The sequence below is a fragment of the Camelus bactrianus genome, chromosome 7 (genome assembly GCF_048773025.1).
Source record: "Camelus bactrianus isolate YW-2024 breed Bactrian camel chromosome 7, ASM4877302v1, whole genome shotgun sequence".
Taxonomy (NCBI): Eukaryota; Metazoa; Chordata; class Mammalia; order Artiodactyla; family Camelidae; genus Camelus; species Camelus bactrianus.
The window spans coordinates 4,250,416-4,264,591 of record NC_133545.1 but is presented as its reverse complement, the minus strand read 5'-3'; the positions used below and the strand labels follow the sequence as shown (position 1 = coordinate 4,264,591).

Here is a 14,176-nt window from a genome sequence, read left to right as displayed (position 1 = left end):
CAGACTTCTACGGCCCAGAAGCCCAAACCTGCTCCTTCCACTCCTACTCACGGCTGGCACATCACCTGACCACAGCACATAAATTTAATGAGTAAATTAGTGATATAGAGAAATGTTACTATTTTACTTGGATGATGTTACTGAGGAATCATTTGCTGAATATGAAGAATGAGATGAAAGCTGAAAATACAGTTTTTCTCTTTATTTCTTGAGCACTACTGAATAAGATTATGAAGTAGAGAGAACGTTTACCTCACAGCCAAGTCCATGGAAATAAAATATTTGATTTTGAACAATATGAAATTATCTCCCCTAAAGGTTAAATAATTATTTGAAAGGGCTATATGTATCATTTGTATACCTGTATATATGTATATCATAAAAACATATTCAGCAAACTCCATGCAAGCAAACAACATGAGACCACGATAGACTGTAAGATGTCAAAAATATTCTAGAATCCAAATATGGCCTCCTTACCAACACACACTACATTCCTTCAAAGCACCCTATCTTTTAATTAATTTTTAAATGTATTTAATCAGAGGTTCTAGAACGCTGGAGGGAGAAATTACATCCTTGTTTTTACTAACCTTTGAGATTAAGAATTCTAAAAACCCATTTGATTATGAATATATGCACAAGCAGAGTGGTACAGCAATACTCCTATCTCTGTCACCATCAGAAAGCAGAGAATTTATCACATTCAGTTTGCAGATATCCCCAAAGTACCATTTACCCTCATCACTATTGCAAAATTACAGTAATTATACACTCGACTTTTTAAGTGTAAATAAAAAAAGAACACATTACAAAATTACAAATTTGGCTTTTTACTATTGATAATATTTCAATATAACTATTTTCCTTTGCAATATTATTTTATTTTATTCACTTTAAAACATTATTTGGAAAATAATCTGCCAAAGGGGTCAATGGCACAAAAAAGTGTCCTATTCATAGGATACAGAATCCTACTGGAAGATATGCCCTATGAAAGCAACCATTAATATCCTTTATACAAACCAAAGCCTATCACAAAACCTGGGTGATGTTCAATATTGATTTTAAAATTGGTTATTATTATACATTGTGCAATATGAAGCAAAAAGAGAAATCTTATTATACACACACATATATAAATTACAAAGAAGCACAGAGGATAATAAACAATATTTTAAATGGGCCAGTATCTGGTAGTTACTTAGTAACACCGACATCCATTTTCTACTAGTTATCCAAACAACATGTATGCTTCTATGTTTTAGCCAACTATTAAGTAGAAAAAAATCTTTTTCCTCTCTCTTCTTTTACCTCCACAGAATTGGCAATACTTTTCTTGCTTTCTTTATAGTACTAAGACTACAGAAGAAAACATATCTAAGGAATTGTGTAATCATATCCTTTCCTTCTTTTGGACCTGACCTCTGAACATGACAGAACATGACCCACGGATTTTGTTCTTTCTTGGGATTTTAATTATTTTAGTTTTATTAACAAATCCTGGCTGACAGACTCTAATAAATGAATATCAAGTTTCATACACTATTCAAGGAAACAAAAGAGGCTATACATTCTATTCAACTGCCAAAAAAATGTATGTAAACTAACCACGTATTATGATGCAGAGAAAACTCCAAAAAATATCTATTTCACTAATAGCAGACAAGGTAATCTGGAACAACCCTCCCACTGAAGACAAATAAGAAAGCTGAGTAAAATATTTTTTTAAAGTAAACAAATCTTAAAAGCATGAAAAATGAACACGCCAGTAAAGAACTACCAGACAAAACCCCAGGGAAGGAACATGAGGAAAGCGAGTGTGGTATCCAGGGCTGCCTTTCCCATGGGGACTTCAGCCTTTTGGGAAGAGGCAGCTAAGAGCATGCACGTTTGACTTTCGAAGACTCATGGATGGTCCTAGAAGTTTACAAACATCCAGGGATGGGAGCTCAGGGATGGCAGGAATCCCAAAGGGCTGGCATTGAGAGTAAGAGTAAAGCAGAATTTAGCCCCTGCAAGGGCTGCTGCACAGCTTTGAGTCACATGCTTGGAACAGAAAACAGAGCCGTAAAACTGAACTGCGGTGGTCCTAAAATACTAGTGCCCCTAGGTACCAGGAAAAAATCCAAGAAAAAATCATCTTGGGGTAGCGGGGGGGGGGGGGTACACCATCAATTTCTTTCCACAAATAAATGGTCAGATACCCCGTCCAGTACACAAGCATAGATCATCAGCTATGAGGAGACAATATGACATGAACAAGAGCAGAAACAACTGCAAAAAAGCCACAGACTCCAGACACGGGAATAATCAAACACCAAACCAACTGTATTCACTGTTATTAGTAAAGGTAATAAAATCCAAACATTAAAATTTTCAGGAGAGAAATGAAAACTACAACAAGGGGGAGAGTACAGCTCAGTGGTAGAGTGGACGCTTAGCATGCACCAGGTCCTGGGTTCTATCCCCAGTATCTCAGTCGAAATAAACCTAACCATCTGCCCCAAAACTAAAAACAAATATAAAAAAAAATTAAAATAATTAGATTAAATTTTAAAAACTACCAGTTGCAGATTTGAAAAAGAATAACAAAGAAACTTTTAAAACATAATAAATGGACTCAACTGACATGCTTAACAGGGGACAAAGTTAAAAGGGGATAAGTTAACTAGAAGATCTACATAGGATGATCTATCTAGAATAAAGGACAGAGGGACAAAAGGATAAAACATCAAAAGGAGAGGGTAAATGGCAACAAACACAATGATACAGTCTAATGAACATTCAATTAGAAAAAAGAATGGTACAAAAGCAAGATTTCAATATATAACAGCTGAGAGTTTTCCAAAGCTGATGAATATGTCAAAAAATCTCAAAATATAAAATATAAAACATGTACAAACCCAAAACAATATAATAAAATTATAAATGAATGACAAAAACAAGGAGAATAGCCAGAAAAATAATTGGAAAATTTTAAAACTCTCTCTAAACGTCTCAGAGATCAAAGAGACCAAAGCTATAACTGAAAACCATTTAGCAAATAAAGATAATAAGAACAATTAATATCCAAACCTGGGAAAAACACTAGACGTCATGTTAAAAGACACACCGCCCTTAAGCACCATTTGAGGGAGGCTTAGTAATTCATAAAAATTAATTAAACATTTACTCCATAGGTTGGAAAGGATATGTACAAAAATTTCTGCAGCTAACATGACACAAATAAATTTAATACAAAGCAAACATACAAAAAAAAATTTTTATATATTACTAATGGACAATTGGAAGCCAGTTTCCATCCCCCCCAAATGTATCATTTACAATAGCTCCCCTTCTCAGGGCTTTTGGTGAGAAGTTTTGCCCCCAGATCTGCTAAACTCATTCAGAGATAAAGAACGGTTAAATATCGTGCCTAGACTTACAGGTAAATCACAATATCCATTAAAACTGTCTCCAAATAGAAGTAAGATACGGGGGTCGGGGGATACAGCTCAGTGGTAGAACACATGCTTAGCATGCACGAGGTCCTGGGTTCAACCCCCAGCACCTCCACTAAAATAAAAAATAAAAATAAAAATAATAATAATAATAATAATTATTATTATTATTATTATTATTATTATTATTATAGCAGAAGAAGTAAGATAGACACTTCTGGGTGTGCAAAAATTCTAGAGAAACAGACTTCTCTAGAATTTCTGAAGGCAGACAATTTCTGAAGAGGAGGTTGGGTCTGTATTCACTGACAGAAGTGTTGACGTGGTTCTTAGAAAAAGACTTGGTAATTGAGAGAATGGTCTATACAAAGTGAAAGCCAAGACACAAGCATGCAACCAGTCTGAGTATGTTCTTCCTTTGTGAGAAATGAGGTCCCCTGGGCAAGACTGGAGTCTAGTATAAATTAAGCACACTAGATAAAACTGTTAATGATGTAGTCTGAAAGTGTCACTTACCTTGTGTTAATTAAAATACAGAAGTAATGATTCAAGCAAATGTTCACCAACTCTCATAAGAGTCTGGAGATCTAATGTACCAGATGATGACTACAGTCAATAATAGTGGATTACTGGAAACTCACTAAGAGAACAGAACTCTGATCAAAAGAAAGTAGGAGAAGCTATATTAATTTCAGACACAGCAGACTTCATAGCACGTACAGTTATCAGGGATAAATAGGAATATTACATGATGATAAAAGGGTCAATTCTCTAACAACACATAGCAATCCTTAACATACATGCACCTAACAAAAGAATGTCAGATGCATGAGGCAAAAACTGACTGAACTACAAGGACAAGTATGTGCATTCACTATTATATATGGGGACATTAACTGCCATTTATCAGAAATAGACCCAGCAGACAGAAAACCTCTAAGGACACAGCTGAACTCAACACCACTATTAATTAACTGGATGTAATGAATATCTTTAGACTACTTCATCCAACAGCAGCAGAACATACATTCTTCTCCAGCTCACATGGAATGTTCATCAATAAGCCAAATAAATTTGTTTCTGTGCCATTAGAAAGAAGATCTAAAATCAATTAACTTAGCTTCTATTTTAGAAAACTAGAAAAAGAACAGCAAATTAAATCCAAAGTAAGCAGAAGAAAATAAACAATAAAAATTAGAGCAGAAATCATTGAAACTGCAAACAGGAAATCAACAGAAAAATCAAGAAAATCAAAAGCTGCTTTCTAAAAAAGATCAATAAAATCGATAAGCCTCTAGCCAGGTTAACTAAGAAAATAAGAGAGGACACAAATTACTAATATCAGAAATTAAAGAGGAGCCAACACTACAGGTCCCATGGACAGTAAAAGGACAATGAAGGAATACTACGAACAATTCTATGCTTACAAATTTGATAATATAAATGAAATGGGCCAATTCTTTGAAAGACACAATCTGCTAACACTCACCACAATAAGAAACAATCTAAAGAGATCTATATATACTGAAATATTGAATCAATCATTAGTAACTTTTCAAAACAGAAAGGACCAGGTCCACATGGGTTCATTAGTGAATTCCACCAAATGCCTAAGGAAGACATTATACTAATTATTTACAATCTCTTCTGGAGGAGAGAAGCAGAGGGAATAATACTTCCCAACTCATTCTATGAGGCCAGCATTACCCTAATACCAAAAATAGACAAAGACATCACTAGGAGGGAAAAAAAAACCTACAGACAAGTATCTCTCATGAACATAGATGCAAAAATCCTCAACAAAATATTAGCAAATTTAATCTAAAAATGTATAAAAAGAATTATACACTGCTACCAAGTGGGATTTACCTCAGGTATGCAAGGCTAGTTCAACATTTGAAAATCAATTAATGTAATCCATCACATCAACAGGCTGAAAAATAAGAATCACATGATCATATCAGTAGATGCAAGAAAAAGTGTTTGACAAAATCTAACATCCATTCATGATTTAAAAACAACAATAACAACTTCCAGTAAGCTAAGAATTGAGGAAGTTCCTCAACTTGATAAAGAACTACTACCAAAAAACTTACAGCCAGCATCATATTTAATGGTGAGAGCCTAAAAGCCTTCCCATTAAGATCAGGAACAAACAAGGTAAGGATATCCCCCTCTCACGACTCATTTTGAATATAATCTGGAAGTTCTAGCTATTGCAGTAAGACGAGAAAAAAGAAATACTGATGGGAAGGTAGAAATAAAAAAACTGTCTCTAGCCAAAGATGTCATGACTATGAAGGAAATCTGAAAGAAATCAACCAAAAAACTCCTAGTCTGTACAGCAAGGTTGCATGATACAAAGTTAATATACAAAAATGCATCACTTTTCTATACATTAGCAAAGAACAAGTGGAATTTTGGGGGGAAATTCACATTAGCAACTCCCACTCAAAAAAAAAAAAACTTAGATGCAAAAAACTAACAAAATACGTACAAGATCTATATGATGAAGACTACAAAACTTGATGGAAAAAAAAATCAAAGAAGAACTAAACAGTTATTCCATGTTCAAGAACTGGAAGACTCAATATTTATTACCAAGATGTCAGTTCTTCCCAATTTGATCTATAGAGTCAAGGCAATCCTAATCAAAATCCAGCTCATTATTTTGTGCATAGCAACAAACTGTTTCAAAAATTTATATGGAGAAGCAAAAGACCTGGAATAGCCAACACAATATTGAAGAAGAAGAGCAAAGTTGGAGCACTGATACTGTTTAACCTCAAGACTTCCATGAAGCTACAGTAATCAAGATTGTATAGTATTTGCAAAAGAACAGACAACAAGATCAATGGAACAGAACTGACAGTCTCAAAACAGACTCACATTAAATACAGTTGACTGATCTTTGAGAAAGGAGCAAAGGCAATAAAATGGAGAAAGACAGTCTTGTCAACAAAGGTGCTGGAACAAGTGGACATCAAAGTGCATGCACACACATGCACATATACACATGAAGAATCCAGACACAGACCTTATGCCTTCAAAATACTAACTCAAAATGGATCACAGAATGTGAAGTGTGAAACTATAAAACTCTTAAAGGATAAAGTAGGAGAAAATCTAAATGACCTTGGGTTTGGCAAAGACTTAACTCTTAAAACTCAACAATATGAAAATAAACTGATTTTAAACTAAGCCAAAGACTTTAACAGACAAAATAGTGGAAGAAGATGTACAGATAGCAAATAAGCATATGAAAAGATGCCTGACAACATATGTTATCAGGGAGTGTAAATTAAAACAATGAGATACTACTAAATGCCTATCAGAATGGCCAAAATCTAGAACACTGACAACACCAAATGTTGGGGAGGCTGTGAAGCAACAGAAACTCTCATTCATTGCTGGTGGGGATGCAAAATGGCACAGCTACTTTGGAAAATGGTTTTACAGTCTCTCACAAAACTAAACATTCTCTCACCATATGATCCAGCAATCTTGTTCCTTGGTATTTACCCAAAGGAGCTGAAAACTTATGTCTACACAAAAATCTGCACACAAATGTTTATAGCAGCTTTATTCATAATTGCCAAGAGTTGGAAGCAACCAAGATGCCCTTCAGTAGGTGAAGAGATAAGCTGTTGTACATACATAAAATACAGTATTATTCAGCAATAAAAGAAATGAGCTATCAAGCCATGAAAAACACCTTAAATGTATATTGTTGAGCCAATCTGAAAAGGCCACATACTGTATGATTCTGATTATATGACATTTTGGAAAAGACAGAACTATGAAGACAGTAAAAAGAATGATAGTTGCCAGAGGTTAGAGGGGAAGAAAGATGAACAGGCAGGGCACAGAGGACTTTTAGGGCAGTGGAACCATCTGTATGAGACTATAATGACGGAAACATGCCATTATACATTTGTTCAAACCCATAAAATGTACAATAAGAGTGAAACCTAATGTAAACTCTGGACTCAGGGTGAAAAGAGTGTGGCAGTGTAGTTTCATCAATTGTAACAAATGTACCAGTGCTGGCAGGGAATGTTGATAACTGCGTAGGTTATGCATGTATGGGGGGCAGGAGGTGAATGGGAAATATCTATGCCTTCCACTCAGTTTTGCTGTGAATCAGTAACTGTTCTAAAAACTAAAGTCTATTTTAAAAATTATGCTAGCAGTAAACTGAAAGGATCAACGTGAACTGAATTTGTAAGCACATGTATATACCCACACATCTAATTATTAGTGTATCACTGAAACAGACCAACATAACTAATTCTCAACAGAAATAGTATGATACACATTCTTAGATCCTAGATTTGTATCTCTAATATTGGTTTCCACTAAAAAAAAAAAACTAGGAATCCTTACAGAGTAGTCAATTTCATATCCTAGGGCACAGAGTATTAAAGATGGGCCTGAAAAATACTGTTGCCCACAAGCAATGAGCTTTGAAACATTTTGAGATGATACTAAAAAGGACTCAGAAGCCAGCCAAAAGCTAGTCAACCCACTAGCCATATTATGACAACTTGAGAAGAAAAAAAAGTGTTTTTAATTATAATTAGCTAAATCATAATTAACCAATTATAATTAACTAAAACAAGCCTGCAAAGCCTTGATTATAAAATGATCTCAAAGAGAAGTGGAATTTCTCTTTTCAAGTAAGTAGCACTTCATTCAAGTTGATTTTATTCATAAAGGAAAATACACACAGAACTGTCAAGGGTCACCATCTCCAAAATAAAGGCAAGATGTTCTTCCATAAAAACTTAAAGTGACCTGTGAGACTTCCTGCTACTTCCCCAATGACCACTTGAAGGATACTCATTCCAACCACTTACCCAACCTCAACACACACACACACACACACACTCTCTCTCTCTCTCTCTCTCTAAAGAGTACTCACTTGAATAAATACTATTAGTTTACTACAAACCATTAAAGAAATGTGTCAAGGCATAGTTGAGGGTAAAAGAGTTTCCAATAAACCTTGGGCCTTGAGACTTCCACAGAGATGTTAGAGCCTTGCAGTCAACTGGAATGTGCTTTTAAATTGACTAGAAATTTATGGAACTCTTCTCTTTGTTTGCAAGTTGGTAATTTTAACAATTGTTCTTTCTCCTTTTCTTTATTATTCTTTTTTGCCCTATGTGTTCACTAAAGGAACTGAACAAAAGTCGTTCCAAGGACAAAGACAGAGCAAAGGCTAACACATTTGATTGCATTTAACTTTTGTACAGAAGGCCAGGATAAAAAAATATGTATGTATCATCCTGCTCCTGTTAAACCGTTTCACGAAAATTTCATTTGCTTTGACATCTCATGGGAGATGGTATGAGAAGACAGTCTATTTGTGGGGCTCTTCAGGTAAAAAAAATTAAATGTCAGAATTTTAGTTATGTGGTGATGTTCCAAGAACAAGAGTAGCCTAGGAAAATATAAGAACGCACTACTGCCTCAATTAGTAAGTCAATGTCTACTATGTGCTTGGCAGTATTAGAGGCACTGGGAATAAATCAACCAACAAGACAAATTCCTGACCTCATAAAGCTTATATTCTAGTGTGAAAGGCACACAATAAATATGTATAAACAACAAGTTTCCACTGTACAGCATAGGGAACTACATTCGATATCTTGTAGTAACATATAATGAAAAAGAACACGAAAAGGAATATATATATATATATATATATATATATACACATGTATGACTGAAATTATGCTGTACACCAGAAACTGACACAACATTGTAAACTGACTATAAATAAACAAACAAACAAATAAATAAATAAGACACATGCACACAGAGGTTCACAGCAGCACTATTTACAATAGCCAAGATATGGAAACAACCTAAAAAACATGTACTATGATGTCAAAACTGCTAAATACTAGGAGGAAAAGTAAAGCAAGAGAAGAGGACAGACCACACCAAGTGCTGCTTTTCAGACAAGTTGGTAAGGAAAGGCTTCTCTGACAAGAGAGCAACTGAGTAAAGATTTGACTGAAGTAAGGGAATATATGGGAGAAAGAGGTTCCAAGCAAGGAAGACAAAAAGTACAAGTGACTGAGAAAGGAAAGGCTGGAGCCTGGAGAGTAAGGGGAAGTAGCCAAGGTCAGTAAAGCTTGAAGATCAAGGGAAGGAAAAGACTCTTACTTTGGGTTTTAAAACATCACTCTGCTACTATGTAGAGAACAAAACTAAAATGGGTAAAGTAAGAGTATAAGCAGTGAGCCCAGCTGGGAAGCTTTAGCAGCCAGCAGTGGTGCTGGCAAGTTCTGGAGCCACAGCAGTGGAGAGGAAAAGTGTCTGAAGCCAGGACGTATTACAAAGGTAAAGCCCATATAGTATTTTCCAGTGATCATATGTTTAGCCTAAACAACACACAATGTCATTTACTGAGGCAGGAACAGTGAAAGAAGAGATTTCAGGACAACAATAAATTGTTCCACAGGAAACATTAAGTTTGAGATCCTCTTTAGACATCGAAGAGATGTTAAGAAGTAAGCTAAAGGTACTGATTGTGTTCAAAGCAAGAAAAGAGCTGGTAATACAATTTTTAGAGTTACTAGCACACAGATATATTTAAAGCAGCTAAACTGAATGAGACCACCTAATTTGTGCGAAGATGAGCAAAAGACAATGAAAGAGATCAGTGAGACAGGAAAAAGCAAGAGAATGTGGTGTCAAGAAAGTCAATTTTTTTTTTTAAAGTTTCACTCTTAAAAGTGGTTAGCTGCGTTAAATGCTACTAAATAGTTAAGGCAGGCAAGACTGAATGGTGGTTCTGGCAACGGCTTTAGTAGAGCAGGAGGAAGAAAGCCTGACTGGAGTAGGTTCATGAGGAAATCGTCAAAAATAAGTAGCAACCTTAAGTACAGGTAACTCTTTCAAGGATTTCTGCTATAAAGTTGAGCAAAGAAGCAACACAGTAGCTGAAAGAGGATACCTGATCAAGTACTTATGTTTATGAAGGGTGAAATGCAGCAAATGCTGCAGCTGATTCATCAAGAGAAGAAATTCATGATGCCGGAAACCAAGGAAAACTGAAGGCACAAAAGCCACAACAGAGGACAGGGGACAGAATCCGGGACACGGGTAGAAGAGTTGGCCTTAGATAACCTGAAACACTTTTCATCCCATTTTCACAGGAGGGAAGGTGGAATATAAGGGCAGAGATGCAAGCAGGAAAGAAAATTTGATGGTGGATGAATGTGGAATTTCTCTCCTGATTGCTTCTATTTTTCCTTTTTTCACTGAAATAATCATCAACTGAAGAATGAAAAATGAGATAGAAGAGAGAAGAGAAGGTGGTGAAAGAATTATCACTAATAAAGGGAGAGGGGATTCTAAGTAAAAGTAAAATAACTGGAGGGGAGCAATTATGACCCACTTGAGATTGACGTCATAAATTTAAAATGCCACCAGTCAGCAAGTTTATGTTTTTCTCCAGCCATTTTGGCTGCTAAAATGCAGAATTTGGGTTGTGTTATGAAGGCAAAATAGTGGGAAGATGGCAAAGGAATTTGGGGTGCATAAGAGAGTGACTACAATGACGGATCACAGGGTCTGAGCTAGGAAAGGAGGCTGACAAGTCCTATTGGTAAAAACACTGGGCTGGAGGACTCAGTTTGGTTGAAGGATTATTGTGGTGTGGATATTAGGAAAAAGTGAGCTAGAAAAAGGAGAGGTAGTAGTCAGAGGGTAGGACAGTTGAAACTGAGATTTTGAAAGTGAAACAGCAAGTGTCCTAGTGATACAATGACAAAGGCTGAAGTATCCCCATAAGAATAAGTGCCTGAGGCGGGCTGGAGAATAGGTGTTTTGAAGAAACCAAGGAGACAAGAGGTCTGCATATTGAACAGATTACTAAACTGACAATGGGAACCCTCCTACACTGTTGGTGGGAACTAAATTGGTGCAGCCACTATGGAGGACAGTACAGAGGTTCCTTTAAAAACTAAAGACAGAGTTACCACATGATCCAGCAATCCCACTCCTGGGCATATACCCAGAGAAAAATATAATTCAAAAAGATACATGCACTCCAATGTTCTTAGTAGCACTATATACAATAACCAAGACATGGAAACAACCCAAATGGCCATTAACAGATGAGTGGATAAAGAAGATGTGGTGTGTACACACACACACACACACACACACACACGAATACTACTTAGCCATAAAAAATAAAACAATGCCACTTGCAGCAACATGGATGGACCTGGAGATCATCATTCTAAGTGAAGTAAGCCAGAAAGAGAAACAAAAATGCCACATGATGTCACTTATATGTGGAATTTAGGGGGAAAATGACAGAAATGAACTACTTATTTATAACTTAGATGACTGATTTTTTTTTAATATGTGTAGGCACATTTGACTGTCCACTATGAATGGATTACTATATCCTGTTGATTCTTTGTGGTTGGCTTTATTCTTTTTTTTTTTTTGATAACTACGTAAGTTTAAAAAGCTAAAGCTCAAAACTATTCGTACAAACAATAAATACTACATGTATGTAAATTAAAAATTAGAAAAATAAAATTGACAATGGGAGAAGCAGAGGAAAATAAAAAGGGAGGTGCTAAATCTTCAGAGAATGAGAGGAGTACTGAGGAAGACTGCTGCGAAGTGCAGCATAACAGGAGCTGGGGCACAGCCTGATAGCACAGGTTTAAAGGAACTTGCAAGTAATCCTTACATGGGAAATGTCACTTGAAACTACAAAAAACTTCTCATTAGAAAGTAACAGCACAAAGTACAGAACAAAATTTTAAATTAAGGGAAAAATCATAAGAAAAATACCTAGTGGGGAACTTATATAAATTCAAGTTTAAAGTAATGTGGTAATGGATGTGCACCAAAGGGTAAAAAAGCAGAATTCTGAACGTCCAAGCTTCACTCATGTCACTCTCCCTAACTAGACCCTCTGGGAAAAGGGATGAGAACTGTAGAAGAGTTGAAGGCTTTTCTAAGAACTACAGGTACATAATAGCAACACATTTGACAACTAAAAATATTTTATGGAAAACTGTATTTTAAAAAATATATCAATTTCTAACTTTTCTCTAAAAGCTATGTGACATTCTGTAAAGATTAGGAGACAACACTCAACTCCAGAGGAAAAGCCTATCACTATGTTGAAACTATTCAACAACCGTAAAAACACTGACAATGGGAGACCGCCCGTACAGAGGTACTCTGATTACGATATGAAACCGAGTCCCTTTGACACCTCATTAAATCACTTTATGTAAATTTTAGAAACTACTTTGGACAACCCATTCCGCTTCCTCTTGCAGACACACAATACGCATTAGCTTATTTAAGGCACCTCGAAGTCCAGAGCACCAGGAAGCATCTGGTCTGGTTTAACCACGCATCTCACAGTACTACTGGCTAATAGAACATAATTTTTTCCTCACATAGTACTAACACAATAAGCTTTAGACAAACACTAGATAGTTCATAAGCCAGAAATATAGTATGAGCTCTTATACTAATGGCCTGGAATTACTATTTATTCCAGTTTTAATTTTGCTTTAATAAAGTATTTATCTACAGAGATTAAATGATTTCTACTAAATCAGGGCTTTAGGGGGGAAAAGAGAACATTCAGCTTTTTCACTTTGCCATTACTTATCAAAATATTTTAGTAAATGGAAATTTTAGAATTTTAGAATAGTATGTAGATAAATGCTAAATTTGTAAATTATTATGAAAGTTTTGAAATTTTTAAGTTCAGTTTTGGTACCTGTTTCCACAGTATTTTCTGTTTCTGTTGTCTCCAGCCCATCCATGCTGTCCTCATCTTCCACTGCAGTTTTTCCTCTACTTCGAGGCCTACAAAGAAATAAGTACATATAACTAAATGTTACATTTTAAGGCTTAGAATTATACTCAACATAAAGCAGTAGTTGAAGGTACAAAGAAATAAAATAATTTAGGCAAGTTTTTCCTTCGTTTTATCATAAAAAAAGTAAACATCACACTTTATAGTCATTTTGCCTCCAAATCTAGCCTTTCTTTATATGCACATGTGGAGACAGGCCCGTATTAATATATTTGTGTCATCACAACTCACTTCTTTGAGTTATTTTAGATTTTCCTCTTTCACCAGACTTTGAGATGACTCCCTCCATCTACAGTAGTGATTTTTAACACCCAATGGGTTCTTCTCAAAGTTTGCACACCAGGTTATACCTCTAGATCTAATGAAACTGAGGAGTGATGCCCAAATGTCTGTATTTTTAAGACACTTATCCTTTAATGTAAAAAGTTATGCACACCCCTGCAAACCTCAAAAACCTGGTACACGTGATTTAATCACACCTGCCTTACAAAAAGGATGCTGAATTTTAATTTATAAACACTTCACTAAAGTAAAATACATTTAAGAATCATGGTAAAGTAAGATTTTTTTGACCCAATGCAATTAAAAAAAACTAAAACTAATACCTTTAAAGATTTTGAAGCCTCATAAATAAGGGATAGAAATGAGTCAAAAGAAAAGAAATTAAAAACACATAAATTAATAAAAAACAAGACATTACATATAAAAAAACTTAGACATTGACAAAGCAGTATTCATATAATTTCAGAGCTTTAAATTATTTCATTACTTAAAAAGAAAAAATACAAATGAACTCAGTATTTAGTTGAAAAACACTGAAAGAATAGAAAGCAATAAGAAATAAAGGACAATA

At 35.3% G+C, this 14,176-nt stretch overlaps 1 protein-coding gene across 16 annotated transcripts in view; it reads right to left on the bottom strand.

Moving 5' to 3' along the window:
* Positions 1 to 14,176, bottom strand: part of KMT2C (lysine methyltransferase 2C) — a 237,423-nt gene that overhangs the window by 161,060 nt on the left and 62,187 nt on the right. For all 16 annotated transcript variants that reach the window (XR_012507989.1, XM_074366700.1, XM_074366699.1 and 13 more), the window contains one exon: positions 13,225 to 13,313. Coding sequence is in view for 15 of the 16 variants with exons in the window: in XM_074366700.1 (XP_074222801.1) it covers positions 13,225 to 13,313 (89 nt within the window). In the remaining variant the exon portion in view is untranslated. The remainder of the gene's footprint in view (positions 1 to 13,224; positions 13,314 to 14,176) is intronic.